Here is an 18,118-nt window from a genome sequence, read left to right as displayed (position 1 = left end):
CCCCCTCAGCGTGTTCCCACCCCCCGGGGGTCTCCCATCCGGTGTCGCCCCCCCCCCCCAGTCCCGTTTCACCCCCCTTCCTGTTCCCCCCCCCCCGTTCCCATCCCCATTCCCTGCGGGCGGGGCGGGGCTACCTCGCCTCGTTCCCTTATATGGCCATGCCACGGGGGGGCGGAGCCCCGGCGGCAATGACGTCACCCCCAGCCCTTTGGGGGTGTTCCGGGGGTCCCCTCTCTGGGCCGGGCCCCGGGGTCACCCCGGGTCACCGCGGGGGTCCCGTCCGCGCACAGCCCCATCCGGGTCCTGTGTGACTCCCCCCCCCCCGGGTCACCCCCCCCAAATGACGTCATAATCCCCACCTCATGTCCCCCTCATCCCACTCTGTTTTCCCCCCCATGTCCCCTGCCCCCTGTGTCACCCCCCTCCTGTCCCCACCTCACCCTTTGCCCCCCCCATCCTGCACCCCCATGTCCCCCCCCATCGTGTGACCCCCACCCAGGGAACCCTCCGGGACGCCCCCAAAGCCCCACAACACGGGGGGGGGGGGATGTTTACAAGCACATTCCCCATCCCACACAGTGGCACCCATGGGTGCAGGAGGGGCACTGCCCACCGGGGGGGGGGCACAACAACCAGGGCTGGTTCCCAGTGTGATGGAGCCCTCAGGAGCAGCGCCGGGGGGGGGGATGCTGGTCCCGGGTGCATTTTGGGCTCTGGGGGGTGGTTTTGGGGCACTGGGGATGGATTTGGGGCTCTGAGGTTGGATTTTGGGTGCAGGAGAGGGGATTTTGGGCCCTGGGGGTGTGGGTGCGGGGACATCGCGGCGCTGGCGCTGCCACCGGCTCCGGAGGCGGCCGCTGGCTCCGGGCCCGGCGTCTGTTTGGTTGTTTTGGTCGCGCTTCCCTTGGAGACGGCGCTTGAGCAACAGCCGCGGCCCTGCCCCTGCGCGGGGACACGGGGGCACCGCGGGGCCGGGGGAAGCGGCAGCGCCCGAGCCCAGCCCCGACAGCGCGGCCGCCCCGGCCCCACCGAGCCCCGGTGTCCCCCTTGTCCCCGCACAGCCCCGGCCACCAGGGCCGCCCCGTGCCCCCCAACCCCTCATGCTCCTCCTTGGCCCTAACCCATCCTCGTCCCCACCAAACCCCCCCTGTCCCTCGGCCTCCCCAGCTGCCTTGTCCCCCTCTGCCCCGCAGCCACCCTGTCCCCATCAAGACCCCTGATGTCCCTCCAACACCGTGGCCACCAGGGCCACCGTTTTCCCCCCTCAAAAGCCCCGTGGTCCCTTGACCGCGCTGCCCACCCCGTCCCCACCACCTCGCCCTCCTTGTTCCCATCCAAGCCCCAATGTACCCGCTCAGCCCCTCTGTCCCCGCCGCCGCGGCCACCCCGTCCCTCCCACTGTCCCCACCGAGCCCCCGATGCCCCCTGACCACGGTGCCCCCCAGCCCCCGGCCCACCCGAGCCACCTCCCCGCCGGGCGGGGCTGCCCCGGCCGCGGACCCGCCCCGGGAACGGGCGGTACCGGCCGCCCCCGGCCGCGCTGACATCAGCCGTGAAAAGGGCGCGGGCCGCGGCATCCGGCATCTGCCGACCGGGGACCGCGGGAGCCGCGCCGCAGGTAGGGACCGGCACCGGGCACCGGGCAGCGCCCGCGCAGGTGGGGTCGGCAGCGGCGATGGGGACGGGGCTGGGCACCGGGAAGGCACCGGTAGCGCTGCTCTAAACCCGCCCCGCCCGGGGGGCTCGGAGCGGGACCGCTCCCCCCGGGGCTGCCCCCCCCCCCCCCTCCCCGCCCGCCCCGCGGGGGTAACGGCTCCGGGCAGCGCCGGGACACGCGGCCGCGCTCGCGGAACGGGACCGGGTGCGGCTTCCGGCTCCGGCGCCGCTGCCCTCGGGGGCTGCGGACACCGCGGCGTGGCCCGGTCCGCGGGGGACCAGAAACCGCTGCCGCTGGGGGGGGCCTGGGGCCGCCGGGGTCCCGTCCCCGCTGTCTCTGGGGGTCCCCGCTATAACCCGGTGCCCACCGGGGTCCCCTCCCCGTTGCACTGGGGCTCTATGGGGTCCCCATGATGGCCGTGCCCCGGCCGGGACGGGCGCTGCTGCCCCCACCCATGGGGTGCCCCTAACGGGCGAGCCCCGACCGGGCTCCGGCTGCCCCGGTCCCGGTTCCTCTTTGTTTCCCGGCGGCTTTGGCCCCTGTCCGAGCACTCCCTACGCACCCGGGAAGCGGCTTCATCCCCATAGGGGCTGCCCAGGCCCAGCGGAGCCCCACGGCAGCGCCGGGGGGGTGTCATGGGGTGGCCGCGGTGCCGGAGCTCCAGGGCGGCTTCACTCGGCTTCCGCGAGAGGCTCCGGGTTCAGGCTCCCACCAAACCGGGTCCCGCGGGTGCTCCCGGTGTCAGGGACCCTGAAACCGGGTGCGTGACGGGGTCCAAATGGAGCCGGGTCCCCCCCCATGTGGTTGCTGCTGGCTGGGCACCGGGGCTGGCACTCACAGAGTGTGCTCCCATCCGGCATTCCGGGACCCCCCGAACAGCGGGATGCGGGATGGGATGCGGGAGGTGGTGGGAACCACTGGTGGCACCGGCTCCGGTGGCCCCACGGCAAAGATCCGGGTCCGCCGGCCCCATGCTCCCGGTGCCAGTGCCGGATGTGGCACCGGGCCCAAGCAAACGGGGCAGCTCCTCAAACAAGCTCTGACCGGTGCGTGCCAAGCCCGCGGGGCTGAGCCGTGCTGATGGATGCTCAGAGCAGGATCCGCACCCGGAGCACCACGGGGTGGGCACGGAGCAGGAAGCGGGCAGGGCCTGGCATGGGCGATAACGCTCCATGACGGACACCCAGCCATGGGTGGTCACCATCACCCTGTGCCACCGATGGGGCTGACGGGGGGGGGTCCGGTCCCTGCAGACCCCCCCCTCCCCACTGTCACCATGGCAAACCGGGGACCATCGTACGGGCTGAGCCGGGAGGTGCAGCAGAAGATCGACCGCCAGTACGACCCCGAGCTGGAGCAGATCCTGGTGCGGTGGATCCTGGCGCAGTGCGGCAGCGACGTGGCACAGCCGGCACCGGGCAGGGACGGCTTCCAGCAGTGGCTCAAGGATGGCACCGTGAGTACCCGGGTGCTGGGTACTGGCGGGGGGGGCACCGTGGTGCTGGTTGTCACCGGTGTCCCCTCGGCCATAGGTGCTGTGCCGGCTCATCAACAGCCTGCACCCGCACGGGCAGGGCCCCGTGGCCAAGGTGCAGGTGTCGGCCATGGCCTTCAAGCAGATGGAGCAGATCTCGCAGTTCCTGCAAGCGGCCGAGCGCTACGGCATCGCCGCCACCGACATCTTCCAGACCGTGGACCTCTGGGAGGGTGAGCGCCGGGATGGGGATGGGAAAACGATGGGGATGAGGATGAAAATGGGGATAAGAATGGGGATGACGATGGAAAGGAGATGAGAATGGGGATGGGATAAGAATTTGGATGAGGATAGGGTTGAGGGTGGGAATGGGAATGGGGATGAGGATGGGGAAGGGGATGGAGATGAGGATGAGGACAGGGATGAGGATGAGGGTGGGAATGGGAATGGGGATGAGGATGGGGAAGGGGATGGAGATGAGGATGAGGACAGGGATGAGGATGGGGATGGGAACTGGGATAAGGACAGAATGAGGATGGGGATGGAGCTGGGGATGAGGATGGAAATGGGGATGGGGTTGAGGGTGGGAATGGGGAAGAGGATGGGATTGGGATAGGGATGGGAATGATGACGGGGATGAGAATGGAGGATAGGGATGGAAATACAGAAGGAAATAGGGATGGGGATGGGGTTGAGAGTAGGAATGGGGATGAGGATGGGATTGGGATAAGGATGGGAATGATGACAGTGATGGGAATGGAGATGGGGTGAGGATAGGGATGGAAAACAGGGAAGGAAATGGGGATGGGGATGAGGATGAGGACAAAGCCAAGCCTGGCCGCGCCCTTGCAGGTAAGAACATGGCGTGCGTGCAGAGGACCCTGATGAACCTGGGCAGCCTGGCCGTGGCCAAGGGCGATGGGCTCTTCGTGGGAGACCCCAATTGGTTCCCCAAGTAGGTGCTGGGTGCTTGGGGGGTGCTGCAGGACCCGGAGGGGGGGTTTGGGGGGGCGCTGACACCGCTGTGCCCGCAGGAAGTCGCAGGAGAACCGGCGCGTCTTCTCCGAGGACAAGCTGAAGGAGGGGCAGAGCGTGATCGGGCTGCAGATGGGCACCAACCGCGGCGCCTCGCAGGCCGGCATGACGGGCTATGGCATGCCCCGGCAGATCCTCTGAGCATCCCCCCCCTCCAGACCCCAAACCGCCTATGCCCCCCCCCAGTACACTCCATTGCGGACCAGCCGGGGGCCCCCCCCGGCCCCCCCCCACTATTCCAGGACCAAAAATTGTTTTTATATTATTATTATTTGGCTGGTGCCGCTGCACCTGCCCCCCCCCCCTCCACAAGTGCCTTTGGGGGTCACGGTGCCCCCCCCCCCGCCGCTGTTCTGTTGTGGGGGGCACCCCCCTGCACCCCAATAAACGGCTCCTCTTGTTTCCAGGCTGGATGATTGTGATGGGGGAAGGGGTTTGGGGGGGCTCATCAGGGCATGAACCCCCCCCCGGGAAAGGGGAGACCCTCATGGGGGTGGGGGAAGGAGCCCAGCAGGGGGGCACTAGGACCCCGCGGCCTCGCCGTACAGCATGGCGGCAGCCAGGCCACGTGGAGGGAGGGGTGGGGCTAACAGGGAGGGGCGGGGTTAGCGGGGAGGGGCGGGGCTGGCGCCGCTCACTCCCTGCCGTCCTCGGAGGGGGGGATTTAGGGGGTGGTCGGTAGTGACGAGAGGGGGTTGAGGGGGGGTGTGGGTGCTCAAGGGGTGTCGTGGGTGGGGGGAACACCTCGCGTGCCCCGTGTGCGTGTGCAGGGCGGTGTCTGCGTGTGCACGGGCGCGTAAACACGCTCGGACACACACACCAACACCCCCCCACCCCGGCACGGAGTGCGCCCTTCCGCCGCCCAGTGCGCAAGCTCGGCAACGCCCCGCGGTTGCCAGGGAACAGGGGTGGGGAAGGGGCGCGTTGCTATGGCGACGGTTGGCGGCCGCCAAGCGGAGCGGGATGGTGAGTGCGGCCTGGGCCGTGCCCGGGCCTTCGCCGGTACCACCGGTACCAACCACCCCCCGGTACCCTCTCCCCGCAGCCCACCAGCATCCCGGCGCCTCGCGGCCGGTACCGCAGGAAGGCGCAGAGCTCCACAGCGGAGGATGAGCTGCTCTTCGGGAAGAAGAAGGTAAGAACCCGGCGATACCGGGATGGGGGAGGCACCACCGGCTGCTTGCCCCCAGAGACACACACACAGAGGGTCAGGGCCTCATCCTGCCCCCGCTTACCGCATCCCCTCCATAATCCCTGTTTCCAAAGCTCCTGGGTAAGGGATGCGGCCGCCCTCTGTGGGCTTGGAATTCCCTCTGCCTCCCAGGAGCATCCCAAGCCACCTTTCCTGGGGTGGTCAGCGAGACACAGGAGGCTCAGGGGTAAAGGAGAGGAGCCGGGTTCTGTTCCATGGTTCTAGCACATGGGATGTAAGGAAAACCCTTGGAGCAAGGGCTGGAAGCTTCCAGAGCAGCTCCTTGCCAGCATTACACAGACTTCCATCAGGGAGCTGCGAGATTGGTCCCTTTGCAGTCTCTGACCTCTTGGCTGGGTGCCCCGGGCTGAGATAAACAGAGCCCAGCTCCTTCCTCCCGTGCTCGGGGGGGGGAAAGCTCCCTCCCCACAGCAGGACCCGGGTGCACAGGGGCGAGGACGATGGAGTTTGGTTTGTCCCTCCCTCCGTTATCACCTCTGGGGGTGCTCTCCCTGGGGTTTATGGCCGTGGCTCTCCCCACCCTGCTCAAGATGCAAGGTCCAAGGTTTGCCCCGTCTCACGTGCAGCCTCAGCTGAGAAAACACTTCCAGTTCCCACCCCGAGAGAGACATTGAGGAGCTGGACCAGGGCCAGAGCAGGGCAATGGGGCTGGAGCCCAAGTGATGGGGAGGGGCTGAGGGACCTAGGGGGTTCCGATGGCTCAGGGAGTCCTGATGGCTCCCTACAAGTGCCTGACGGGAGGATGGAGCCAGGAGGGGCTGGGCTCTGCTCCCAAGGGATGGGACAAGAGGAACCGGCCTCAAGCTGCACCAGGGCAGGTTTAGATGGAGCTGAGGAACAATTCCTGCCCCAAAGGGTGCTCAGGCATTGGAACAGGCTGCCCAGGCCAGGGCTGCAGTCACCAGCCCTGCGAGTGCTCACACCCCCTCGGTGCCATGGGGCAGTGGTGGGAATGGTTGGACCTGGTGCTTGTCCCTCTTTGTGCTTTTAATTTCCTCTTCTGGGCCTTATCGCCTGGAACAAATCTGTCCAAAGAGGCTTTGCCAAACCCCCTTTGGCTTTCCAGAGGAGAGGAAGGAAGCGTGCAATGAAGATTACCTCCGCTCCCAACTGGAGCTTGGGAGCGTTCCCGGCCAGCAAGCCCTGGGCAGGTTTACGATCAACTCTTATCTCGGAGGCCTTCAAGGCAGCCTGATTAATCCCTGCGATTAATCCAGGTCTTGTCCAAGGAGTTCTCCTGGCTCCAGGGAAAACGTGCGGGCGGCAGCAGCCCCGTTATCGCTGTTTGCACGGGTGTTCCAGGGCCAAACCCCTTAATTCAACACCTCCTGCTCCGGGCCCGTGGTGCTGAGGAGCTGCACCAGTGGCATCACCTTGGGTGAGCAGCCCCAGTGCCTGAAGGGGCTGCAGGAAACCTGGAGAGGGGCTTGGGACAAGGGATGCAGGGACAGGCCAAGGGGAATGGCTTTAACCTGCCCGAGGGGAGACTGAGCTGAGCTCTTAGGCAGAAGCTCTTCCCTGTGAGGGTGCTGAGGCGCTGGCACAGGGTGCCCAGAGAAGCTGTGGCTGCCCCATCCCTGGCAGTGTTCAAGGCCAGGTTGGACACAGGGGCTTGGAGCATCCTGCTCCAGTGGAAGGGGTCCCTGCTGTGGCTTTGGATGAGCTTTAAGCTCCCTTCCCACCCAAACCATTCCAGGATTCCATGAACCAGGGGCTGTTGCCGGCAGCGTTCCCAGGGCACCGTGGGATTTGTTCCAGCAGGATTTTAGACGGGAATTCCAGGGGAAGCCACGTGTCTGCTCGCACCTTGCGCTGCTCCTGGGGGTTCCCTGAGCCGGGGGGGGGCGGGGGATCCTGCCTATGGATGGGCTCCGGGAATCCACCCTTGGGAAGCCGAGCGGGGTCCCCGGCACCCGCAGCCGCTGACTCCTCACTAGGTGGCAGGCTCAGCCCAAGCAAAGGCGCTGGCACCAGTCCCGGCCGTACTGGGAGGACTGGTTTCTGCCCTTTGCTCTCAGCCAGCGCCTGCCCTGCAAAGCCGGGCCTTGAGCTGTGCCTTGTCCCCCTCCCCACCACCTCCCAGGGAGTTTGGGGTCCTTTTGGGCCGGTTTCCACCCGCTTCTGCCCGATTCCATAGGGCTCGGCAGGACGGAGGTGCCGGGGCTGTGGTGGGGGAGGGCTTGCCCCGAGCAGGCAGCAATGGGCTCCTCAGCCCCACCAGATCCAGGTGGGACACCAACACCAGTAAACCCAGCGCCGTGGGGTGGGTTTGGTTCCCCCCGTGTCCCCATCAGAGGCCAAAAACCCCTTCGCATGCCCACGCAGCACCGGTTGCAGTGATGTGAGAGGGTCTTGGAGCCCAGGAGCAGCAGCAGGAGTAAACCTGGAGTAAACCCCATCTTTCCTCGCAGCCGTCGCGCCCCGACAGCCCCATTGTGCTCCTTCGGGATGTGAGGACAGCCCCCAAAGCGCTGTCCCTTGGCAGGTACAAGCCCAAGACCACCCTTCTCATCACCAAGGACTTCATCCGCGAGCTCATGTAAGTCTGTGCCACGAGGAGCTTTCGTGGCTCCATGCACGGAGCTCGGGAATGTTTTGGTGCAGGAGGGATGAGCCCTGCCACAGAGGCACTGAATCATCCTAAACCCCATAAAACCCCAACATAAACCTCCCCAGCAGCCAGAAAAGCTCCTTCTGAGCTCCTCGAGGGCTCCTGCTTCCAGTCACGCATCGGACGCTGCCTCCCACATCCCGATCCCAACCAGCCCTGTGGGAAGGTGGCAGGGGAAGCCCTGGGAGCTCTGTGTTTCCCTGTGGGGCTGCTTTATAAGCTCAAGAACCCTCTGAATCGCTGCCCCCCACTGAAACCTGCAGCACATAATGACAGCAAGGGCCATCATCCCAGCAGCTCCAGTTCAGGCTCATTTTAAGCTCAGATCCCCTCTTTGCTGCTGTTTGGAGCGAGGTTCACCTTTGCCTCTTGTTTTGAACCTTCCACCCGCCGCTCTCGCACCCACCAAGCCCCCAGAGTCGGGATTTGGGTTTTGCTCCGAGCTTTGGAGGCTGCTTTGGTTCCCTTCCCGTTCCCATCCGAGCCCGGCGCCAAAGCCAAGAACCCAATTGCGGCCGCGCCGACCAAAGCTCGGTGCAAACTGTTTGTGCTGGTGCAATTCCTGAAAGTCAGGGCCCAGACACATCCCAGGCTGCTCACCCAAACACGGGGCCGACCAAAGCAGCGGCCGAATGTGTCATTACATTTATTAGTGCCGTTGTGACCCTTCTGCCAAGCGTCCTGGAATGCGATGCTGTGATGCAGCTGGGGAGCGATCATTATGCAGGTATCTGTTCATATTCACCAGGGTGGATGAAAGGTGACACGCAATAATCATGAGTAAATTCTTAGTCCTGAACAGCTTCAAAGTGCTCCATGCATTTGGGTAATGGACGCTCCTCCACCGCACGCGTCACCATGGTACCTGAGTAATGCAGGGAGTCATTAACTCCTTCCAGCTCCCCGTGTTATTATCCACATTTTTACAAGGAGGGAAATGGGGGCACCGGGAGCTTCGGTGATTTCCTCCAAACCACAGCCTGAGTCATGGGCAGGGTTCACGGCTCGGCGCTGGCAGGGCAGAGGGTGCCCCGTGTTTGGGCACTGCTTCCTCCTCTCATCCCAGCTGCGTTCCTGGGAGCACAGAGTCAAAGGCAAGCGGCTGCCGACAGGCTGGGTGGCCCCAAACAGAGTGAAAAGGCACCTTCAGCTCCCCCACAGCCACAGTGGTTTCAAAGCAGCACATGGGAGCAGGGACACGATGGGGAAAGGGGCGGGGGGGAGGATTTTCCCAAAGGAAAACTGGAAAAGTCAAGCTGGGCTCAAAGAAGTTGGGAATTCTGTTACTGGATGTTTTGGGGTTCCCAGGGTGAGTGTCCTGTCCCCCTGTGCATCACAGCTTTCCCTCCACTTTCCATTGCCCCCATGACTGGGAGAGCCGGGATCCCACAGCCTGGGTGCTTCCTGCATTGCTCCAGGGTGACTCCCATCCTGGTCCAGGAGCTGCTCCTGGCCTGGACACCCCGGGAAGGGAACGGAGGGATCTGTCGGACACTCCATACCACTGACTGCTCTTCGTCCCTGTCCCAGCACCCCTGAGGAGAAGCCCCCAGCATCCCTCATCATGGCTCCAGAGGATTTCCAGCGCATTAAAGCAGCAGCTCAAGTGGTGACCAAGGAGGAGCGTGAGGCCAAGCTGGCAGCCCTCAAAGCAGCAAAGGAGGCCGCTCTCGTAGGCATTTCCCTCCTGTCCTGCCCTTTTCTGTCCTTCCCCACTTGCTCCCGGGCTCTGGAGGGAGGTGGACACCGGCCTCATGGCCCTGGAGCTCCCGTCTCCATCCCTTGGTCACCCACGTTTCGGTGTGCCCGAAGCTGCAGCTCTCAGCTCTCTGATCCCCAACAAGGTCCCTGGGTGGGAAGGAAGCCCCGGGGGCTGGGATGAAGCCTCTGTGCTGCCTTTCTGCCACGCTGCAAAGGCAGGATTGGTGCGGGAAGGGGATGCGCCTCAGCTCCGTGCCGGGATGTGGGGTCCCTCGGGCAGGCTCAGCTGGGCTTTGGGCACCAGGGGACAAGCGGGATGAGCTTTGTCCCCTCAGGAGGCATCGAGCCAGCGCAAGGCAGCGGCGGAGCAGGCGGCAGTGGTGCAGAAGCAGACAGGGAAGCTGAACGAGCTGGAGGAGACGGCGCAGGAGCAGGCCCAGCACGTGCTGGAGCGGGCCAACAGGATGCGCATGGAGCAGGAGGATGAGATCAAGGAGTTCAATGAGGTGGGGACAACCAAGGCCTGGGTGCTGGCCTCTCCTTTCCCCCCTCCTCATCCATGTGTCCGTCCACGTCTGGCTGGGAGAGCAGGAGACCCATTGTCCCCACAGCTGCTCCTCGGTGCCAAGTGCCACATGATCCGTGACGCACAGATCCTGGAGAAGCAGATCATCGCCAAGGAGCTGGACGAGGAGGACAAGCGCCTGGACAACATGATGGAGGTGGAGAGGAGAAAGGCCGAGGAGATGCAGGAGGAGCTGGAGCGCAGGCGGAAGCAGGAGCTGCTCAGGTCTGTAGAAGGGTCCCTCTTCCCAGGCCTTCACACCAGGGCACCGCGGCGGGACCAGGCAGCACCCGACGTCCGTGGTGGCATTTCCACTTGTGGGAATGGGACAGAGCCCGAGGGAACCTTCTGCTCCTTCCTTCCCAGAGGAAGACAGGGGCTGGCAAGGCAGATGGAGCAGAACGCGGAGGAGCGGGCTCTGAGGGCCGAGCTGCGGGACCAGGAGGCGCAGGAGCTGCGGCAGTACCTGGAGCGGCTGAAGCTGGAGAATCTGAAGGTGCGAGCCCAGGGAGCAGGAGGGGCTGGGGCTGGGTTTCCATCATGTTGGAAGGGTGCTCAGCCTCTGTTGCCAGGACATAGAGCGGAGGCAGGAGCAGCACAAGCAGATCCAGGCTGAGATTAAACGCGTCAACACCGAGAACCAGAAGCTCAAGGCGGAGCAGCGGGAGCTGGAGCGGCTGGAGGATGAGCGGGTCCTTGAGTACCAGAGGCAGAAGCTGGTGAGAGGCCTTTGCCACAGGGCCCTGCTGTGGGTGCAGCTGCGGAGGTGCTGCCGGGAGCACCCAGGAGGCTCTGACCCCTCCAGGAGCGCGAGGCCAAGCTGGAAGCTGAGCAGGAGCAAGCCCGTGTGGAGAAGGAGAAGGAGCTGGCGCGGCTGAGAGCCAGGCAGAAGAAGGCCCAGGACCACCAGGCAGAGCAAGTGAGCAGCTGCCTCCCTGCTGCCTCCCTTGCCCTCGTCCTCCTCACCACCATCCTCCCCATCACCCCTGTCCCCTTGCTCAGGATGCTCTGAGAGCCAAGCGCAGCCAGGAGGCTGCGGAGCGCGAGTGGCGGCGCAAGGAGAAGGAGCTGGCGCGGCTGAAGGCGGCGGCCGAGGCGCAGCTCAAGCAGAGCCGCCTGGAGCAGATGGCGCAGCGGGAGCACGCCATGGCCGTGCAGGCGCAGCAGGACCGCCACGAGTTCCAGAGGATCCTGCGGTGCGCGGGACGGGGCCCGGCGCTCACCGGAGCCGAGCCGGCGCGGGGCCGGAGCCGTCATTGCCGCCGCGCTGTCCCGCAGGGCGCAACGGGAGCAGATGGAGAAGGAGAAGGCCGAGGAGGAGCGGAAGGCAGCGGAGCGCCAGGCTCACGCCGGGGCCGTGCGGCGCCAGGTCCGGGAGCGGCAGCAGGAGCTGGCACGGGAGCGAGCGGCTGCCTTCGAGGAGTCGAAGCGCCTGCAGGAGGAGGCCCAGCGCCGCAGCCAGCGCATCGCCCGCTTCAAGCAGCAGAAGCTGCAAGAGCTCAGGTGATGCCTCAGAGGGGCTCAGCATCCGGGCTGGAGCCTGGACAAGAGAAGGTTCCTGAAGGGGAGAGCTCAGAGCAGCTCCAGTGCCTGAAGGGGCTGCAGGAAACCTGGAGAGGGGCTTGGGACAAGGGATGCAGGGACAGGCCAAGGGGAATGGCTTGAACCTGCCCGAGGGGAGACTGAGCTGAGCTCTTAGGCAGAAGCTCTTCCCTGTGAGGGTGCTGAGGCGCTGGCCCAGGGTGCCCAGAGAAGCTGTGGCTGCCCCATCCCCAGCAGTGTTCAACAGGGCTTGGAGCAACCTATTCTAGTAGAAGCAGTCCCTGCCCATGGATCTAGATGAGCTTTAAGGTCCCTTCAACCCAAAGCGTTCTGTGATTCTATGGACTGTGTATCCCTACGGCTTTCCTGGCTTCCCACCACCTCCCAGCTTCCTTTCCATCCTCATCCAAGAGGATCCGCTTCAGAGCCCCGGTCCTGCCTGTGATGCTTTCTTTCCTCTGCAGAGACTCTGGTGTGCCCGAGAAGTTCTGTGCCCAAGTGCAGCTGAGGGACCAGCACCGAGCAATCGTAGCCTCAGGCCAGGCCCGGCGCGGCGTGGGGCCAGGCTCCACCAAGGGGCTGATGCTTTCTTAGGCTGTTTCCCACCAATAGAGATGTTTATGAGCAGACGATGTCTTTCACCCTTCTCTCACTGGGGGTTTTGGGGTCAGGAGCTGCCCGTGGGGCTGGACTAGCTCAAAGGCTCATTGCCCAACTCGCAGGACCAAGGTCACCTCTTGCCCTTCTCCATGGGCAGAGCTCTTGGACGTGCCCATGTCCTTGCAGGGGGCAGGAGCCCCCCAACCTTGGGTGTCCCCAAGAGCCAGCCAGGCTCTTCCCCACGCCCAGCCCTGCCTGGCCCTGGCAATGCCACCACCTCCCCATCGCATCACCCCCAGGCCCTGTGGCCGTGCCAAAGCACAGAGCATGATGCAAACACTTCACATCCACTCGGCTCTGGGCCCTGGTGCTTCCGAGGGCCGAGGAGTGGCTCTGAGTAATTGTCAGAGCAGCTGAGCAATAACGAGAGCGGCACAAGGGAACGTGCCCGGGGCTCGGAGCCGCCTCCGTGGCCTCTCACCGGCCCTTCCCCGGCTGCTGCGCGTCCCCGGTGCTGGGAGCCGGGCTCCGTTCCCCATCCCCGGCCGCTCCGGCGGTGCCACCCCCGGTCCTGGCGCTGTCACAGCCCCGGGGGTGCAGGGTCCCCCCCTTCCCCGAGCCGCGGCCCCGTCACGGCAGGGACGGCCCCGCCAGCAGGAACCGGCCCCGCGTTGGGGCTGCCCCGGGGCCAGGCCGAGCTCTGGGGCCCCGAAATCACAGACGCGGCTCAACACGTGCCGGGCCCGGCCCCAAAGCCCGGCACGGAGCCGGCCAGGACCCGGCCGCGGTGAGCTCAGCTCCGGGCCAGGAACTGGAGCAGCTCCTGGCCCCGGGCAGCGTTCGGGGTGGCTGCGCCGGGCGGTGGAGCCGGCCCGGGCGGTCCGGCCTTGGGAAGGGCCAGCGCGGCCGAGCTGCGCCGCGGGGCACAGCACGGGGAGGCGGGGCACGGCGGGGACAGGGACCACAGCACCCACAGCAGAGCAGCCGTGTCCCGGCCCTTCCATCCATGGACAAATATCCCCTCTATGGGCAAGGGCCCCTCTTCCCTCCATCCATGGACAAGCGTCCCTGTCACCTCCATCCATAGACAAACATCCCTGTCCCCTCCATTCATGGCCAAATATCCCTGTCCCCTCCATCCACGAACAAGCATCCCTGTCCCCTCCATTCATAGACAAGCATCCCTGTCCCCTCCATCCATGGACAAATATCCCCTCCATGGGCAAGTGCCCCTGTCCCCTCCATCCATGGACAAGCATCCCTGTCACCTCCATCCACGAACAAGCATCCCTGTCCCCTCCATCCATGGACAAGTATCCCTGTCACCTCCATCCACAAACAAGCATCCCTGTCCCCTCCATCCATGGACAAATATCTCATCCACGGGCAAGCGTCCCTGTCCCCTCCATCCATGGACAAGCATCCCTGTCTCCTCCATTCATAGCCAAGCATCTCTGTCCCCTCCATTCGTGGACAAGCATCCCTGTCCACTACATTCATGGACAAGCATCCCTGTCCTCTCCACCTATGGACAAGCATCCATGTCCTTTCCATCCGTGGACAAGCATCTCTATCCCACCATCCACCCATGAGCATCCCTGTCCCCTCCATCCATGGGCAAGCGTCCCTGTCCCCTCCATCCATGGGCAAGCGTCCCTGTCCCCTCCATTCATAGCCAAGTGTCCCTGTCCCCTCCATCTCTGTCCCAGCATCCCTGTCCCCAACCCCTGCCCTCAGCTCCCAGCTGCCCCTGCTGCTGCCATGCCATCATATCCCCATGCCACCATGTCCCTGTGCTACCACGTCTGTGCCACCGCGGCCCTGTGCCACCATGGCCCTGTGCCACCACATCCCCACGCCATGAGCTGTGGCCTGGAGCCTCAGCCACATCTCCACATGTATCTCATCAGTGCCACCAATGTGCCCTCGGTGGGTGTCACAGTCCCACATGGCTGCAGCATCCAAGGGGCTGGACCAGAGGAGGGCTCTGCAGGATCCTAACCCAGGGTCAAACCCCACCTTTAACCTCCAATTGCCCCAAATCCTGCCCCAAGACCAACATCTTTTGGGGGACCTTCACTTTGGCACTTCCATGCCACGTTGATGCTCCCACAGCATCCCCTTTTCCCACCGGGATAACCATCCATGGGGTCCACCGGCCGGGATGCGCCGGTCCCCCCCTGCCCATCCCTGCATCCCTATGGATGGGCTCCCACACCACGGCCACGGTTAATTAGGGGGTAGGGAGTGGAGCAGGGCGGCAGCGCTCACGCACAGCTTGGAGCCACTCAGTCATCCCAAAGGCATCCGCCCCACAGGGAGGAGCGCCCCGGCCCAGCAGGTAAAAGCGGCCCCGAGCTGCCCCGCTGCCCCGTCGCCGCGGAGCTGCCGCCTGCTCCCGCTCCTCCTCAGCACCCGCACGGCTGCAGCGTCATGGCAGGGCCCGGCGCCAGCCTGCTCCTGCTCCTGGCTCTCATGCCAGGTACGGCCGGGGCATCCCGGCGCCTGGACCGGCTCCCGCGGGGATGCCGTTGAGGATGGAGGGGACCCCAAGGGTGCTGGATGCGCCCCGTGGTCAGCAGAGCACCCACCGTGTTGGTGGCATCGAGCCGCCGCGTCCCTTTGTCAGCCCCACCAGGATGGGTCCCTGCTCCCCGTGGGTCGGGGGCTGCTGGATGCGGGGCGCTGTGGGTCCGGGTGCCGGTCCCATGGGTGCTGTTCTCTCCCCAGCTCTCCTCCTGGCCGTCAGGATCAACAGCAAGGGCCGGGAGGTGCTGTACCTGGCCAAGGGCGACTCGGTGAAGCTGGGCTGCCCCTATGTGCTCGAACCCGAAGACAACGGTCCCCAGGGCGTGGGCATCGAGTGGATCCAGATCACGCCCGAGCGCACCGGCCCCGAGAACGTGGTGAGTGCCACCGGTAGCAGCGGCCGCCGTCCCGACGGGCAGGAACGGCTGGGATGGACCGGGCAGGACAGGGAAGGTCTGAAGGCAGAGTCTGACAGAGCCGGGCAGGACAGGGAAGGACTGGAAAGGCAGGGATGGACCAGGCAGGACAGGGAAGGACCAGGCAGGACAGGGAAGGTCTGGAAGGGCAGGGATGGACCGGGCAGGGCAAGGATGGACCTGGAAGGGCAGGGATGGACCAGGCGGGACAGGGAAGGTCTGGAAGGACCAGGGAAGGACAAGGCAGGGTCTGACAGAGCTGGGCAGGGCAGGGATGGACCGGGCAGGGCAGGGAAGGACTGGAAAGGCAGGGATGGACCAGGTGGGACAAGGATGGACCAGGCAGGGCAGGAATGGACCAAGCGGGACAGGGATGGACCAGGCAGGGTCTGGCACAGCCGGGCGGGCACCGGGCAGTGCATTTCGCCCCCCCCCCCCCAAGCTGCCAGCTTTGGGGTCCCCCCATCGGGACCAGCCCTGCCGAGCCTCACCCCCCCCCCTTTACTTCCCCCCCCCCAGTTCCTGTCCTACCAAGACCACCACGTGAACTACGGCAGCGGCTCGGGGCTGCAGGACCGCGTCGCCTTCGTGCAGACCGACCCCAGCCAGTACGACGCCTCCATCCGCCTGGCCGACCTGCAGGTCTCCGACACCGGCACCTACCAGTGCCGCGTGAAGAAAAACACCGTGGCCGTGCACGAGGTCATCGTCACCGTGCAGGGTCAGTGTCACCACCCCCCCCCCCGTGTCCCATTCCCGGCGGTCCCCGCTGGCCCCATGGTGACCGGGTCCCTGTCCCCGCAGAGAAACCGGTTACCCCGCAGTGCTGGATCGAGGGGGAGCAGATCGAGGGCGGCAGCGTCCTGCTGCGGTGCTACAGCCGCGGGGGCACCTCCCAGCTCGCCTACCAATGGGCAAAGCTGGCGGACGGATACGGCGGGGGCCGCCTGCCCTCCGGCACCATCCAAGGTGGGCGCTGTGGGGCTGAGCCCCCCCCCATACACAGCCCCGAGGGGCTCCCATGGGTGCTGTGGGGCTGAAACCCCTCCATGGCACAGCCCCGGGGGGCTCCCATGGGTGCTGGGGATGCTCATGGGTGAGTTCCTATGGGTGCTCATGTATGTTCATGGCTACGGGGGAGAGGCCGCCTGCCCTCTGGCACCACCCAAGGTGGGTGCTGTGGGGCTGAGCCCCCCATGGCACAGCCCCCGCGGGGCTCCCATGTGTGCGGGGGATGCTCCGGCTGCCGGTGGGGAGCTCCTCTGGGGTGTTCATAGCCGCGGCTCCGCTGGGTGCAGGGGATGCTCACAGGTGCTGTGGGGCTGAACCCCTCCATGGCCCAGCCCCGGGGGGCTCCCATGGGTGCAGGGGGTGCTCACGGCTCCCGTCTCCGCTCACGTCCGGGCCGTGCCCTTGCCGCTGCCCACCCGTGCCCGGGGGCGCGGGCGCTGACGGCTCCGCCTGTCCCGGCTGCAGGACGAGCTCCCGGGGACCTGTTCATCCGCAGCCTCACCGAGGCTCACGCCGGCGTCTACCAGTGCCGCGTCACCAACCGCGTGGGGTACTCCGTGTGCCAGCTCACCCTCAGCCCGTCCGCAAGTGAGTGCCGCCTCGACGGGGCGGGAGGGAGCACGGGGACGGGCACAGGGACACACGGAGCGGCTCTGTCCGGGTGCTGGGGACGCGGTGATCAGTGGCAGCCGGCGCGGAGGCCGGCGGTGACAGGCTGTGCTCGCACCGTAGGAGGGCGACAGGCGGGCATCATCGTGGGCTCCATCCTGGGCTCGCTGCTGCTCCTCAGTCTCCCCGCGCTGCTCATCTGGGCGCTGATCTGCCGCTACCGTCGGAAGGAATGCCAGCGAGCCTGCAGCGACTGCCGGTGAGCGGGGGCGCTGGGGGGGCAGCAGTGGGGTCTGTGGGGCGGCACCAGAACTAATGGGCACGGGGGGGTGCCACTGGATGCTGATGGGCATCACTGGGGTCTAGGGGGTATCAGTGGGCACTGAGGTGAAACACGGACCAGTGGGCACCACTGGGTGCTGAGCAGCATCACTGGGGTCTAGGGGGCATCACTGGGCACTGAGGAGGGCTGATAGGTGCTGCTGGGTGCTGCCGGGCACCACAGGCTTTGCTGGGTACCAAGAGGGACCAACAGGCACTGGTGGGTGCTGCCGGGCATCACTGGCCTCTATGGAGCATCACCAGGCACCGATGAGCACCGAACAACGCCAGGGACTCCCCGGGCACCGGGGGCTGTGGTGGGGACCCCGGTGAGCGCTGATGCTTCCCCCCCCATCCCATAGGAGCAGCACCGGTGGCACCATGACCCGGCCCTGCAACGTCTGCGCCCACCACAGCTACTCGCCCCACGGCATCAGCTACATGCAGTGCCAGCACGGCGACGGCGACGAGCGGGCGGCCGCTCTCATCTGCAATGAGGGCATCCGGCACCAGGTCACCTGCCCGGCGCTGTAACCCCCCCTCCCCGTCCAGCACCGCCACCAGCACCAGCCCCGCACCCATTCGGCTCCGCTGCGGGAGCCGCCGCCCGCCGGGATGCGGCCGCGCCGTGCCGGGACTCGCCGCATAAATTGAAGTCAGGAATCCCGGGGCCCCCGTCCCCCCCCCCCGGCGCAGCCCCGGTTGGGTCCGTTTGGGTTTCCTTTAACGTTTTATTGGATGTTTTGCCCCGTTTTTTACGTGTCCCCCCCCTCCCCACCGCAGCCGGATCAATCGCTTCTGGGGCCGGGCGGCCCCAGGAGGGGGGGGTAAGGG

At 65.8% G+C, this 18,118-nt stretch overlaps 3 protein-coding genes across 3 annotated transcripts; all 3 read left to right on the top strand.

Annotated features, from left to right (window-relative positions):
• The first annotated feature begins 1,495 nt into the window (after positions 1–1,495).
• Positions 1,496–4,568, top strand: TAGLN2 (transgelin 2). The gene is made up of 5 exons (XM_080634906.1): positions 1,496–1,618; positions 2,911–3,113; positions 3,190–3,364; positions 3,984–4,086; positions 4,166–4,568. The coding sequence occupies exons 2-5, from the start codon at positions 2,934–2,936 to the stop codon at positions 4,305–4,307; spliced, it is 600 nt and encodes a 199-aa protein (XP_080491032.1). The 5' UTR covers positions 1,496–1,618; positions 2,911–2,933; the 3' UTR covers positions 4,308–4,568.
• A 561-nt stretch (positions 4,569–5,129) lies between these two features.
• CFAP45 (cilia and flagella associated protein 45) lies at positions 5,130–12,392 on the top strand (the record flags this gene model as incomplete). Its single annotated transcript, XM_080634877.1, has 12 exons — positions 5,130–5,168; positions 5,212–5,301; positions 7,791–7,918; positions 9,521–9,662; positions 10,027–10,197; positions 10,303–10,481; positions 10,623–10,752; positions 10,829–10,975; positions 11,062–11,175; positions 11,259–11,452; positions 11,535–11,759; positions 12,263–12,392. 12 exons carry the CDS (start codon positions 5,130–5,132, stop codon positions 12,390–12,392), a joined length of 1,689 nt encoding a protein of 562 aa, XP_080491003.1.
• Positions 12,393–14,831: 2,439 nt separating this feature from the next.
• VSIG8 (V-set and immunoglobulin domain containing 8) lies at positions 14,832–17,818 on the top strand (the record flags this gene model as incomplete). Its single annotated transcript, XM_080634830.1, has 7 exons — positions 14,832–14,880; positions 15,129–15,304; positions 15,863–16,064; positions 16,148–16,312; positions 16,820–16,942; positions 17,069–17,222; positions 17,647–17,818. 7 exons carry the CDS (start codon positions 14,832–14,834, stop codon positions 17,816–17,818), a joined length of 1,041 nt encoding a protein of 346 aa, XP_080490956.1.
• Between the last annotated feature and the right edge of the window lie 300 nt (positions 17,819–18,118).

The sequence above is a fragment of the Psittacula echo genome (genome assembly GCF_963264785.1).
Source record: "Psittacula echo genome assembly, chromosome: 26".
Lineage (NCBI taxonomy): Eukaryota > Metazoa > Chordata > Aves > Psittaciformes > Psittacidae > Psittacula > Psittacula echo.
This window is presented reverse-complemented; position numbering and strand designations above follow the sequence as displayed.

Excerpts from the sequence above, each read along its gene's own strand:
- TAGLN2 (XM_080634906.1), top strand. The coding sequence starts at position 2,934 with ATGGCAAACCGGGGACCATCGTACGGGCTGAGCCGGGAGGTGCAGCAG. Across the intron at positions 3,365-3,983 it reads GACCGTGGACCTCTGGGAGG|GTAAGAACATGGCGTGCGTG; the intron begins GTGAGCGCCGGG and ends GCGCCCTTGCAG. Across the intron at positions 4,087-4,165 it reads GACCCCAATTGGTTCCCCAA|GAAGTCGCAGGAGAACCGGC; the intron begins GTAGGTGCTGGG and ends CTGTGCCCGCAG.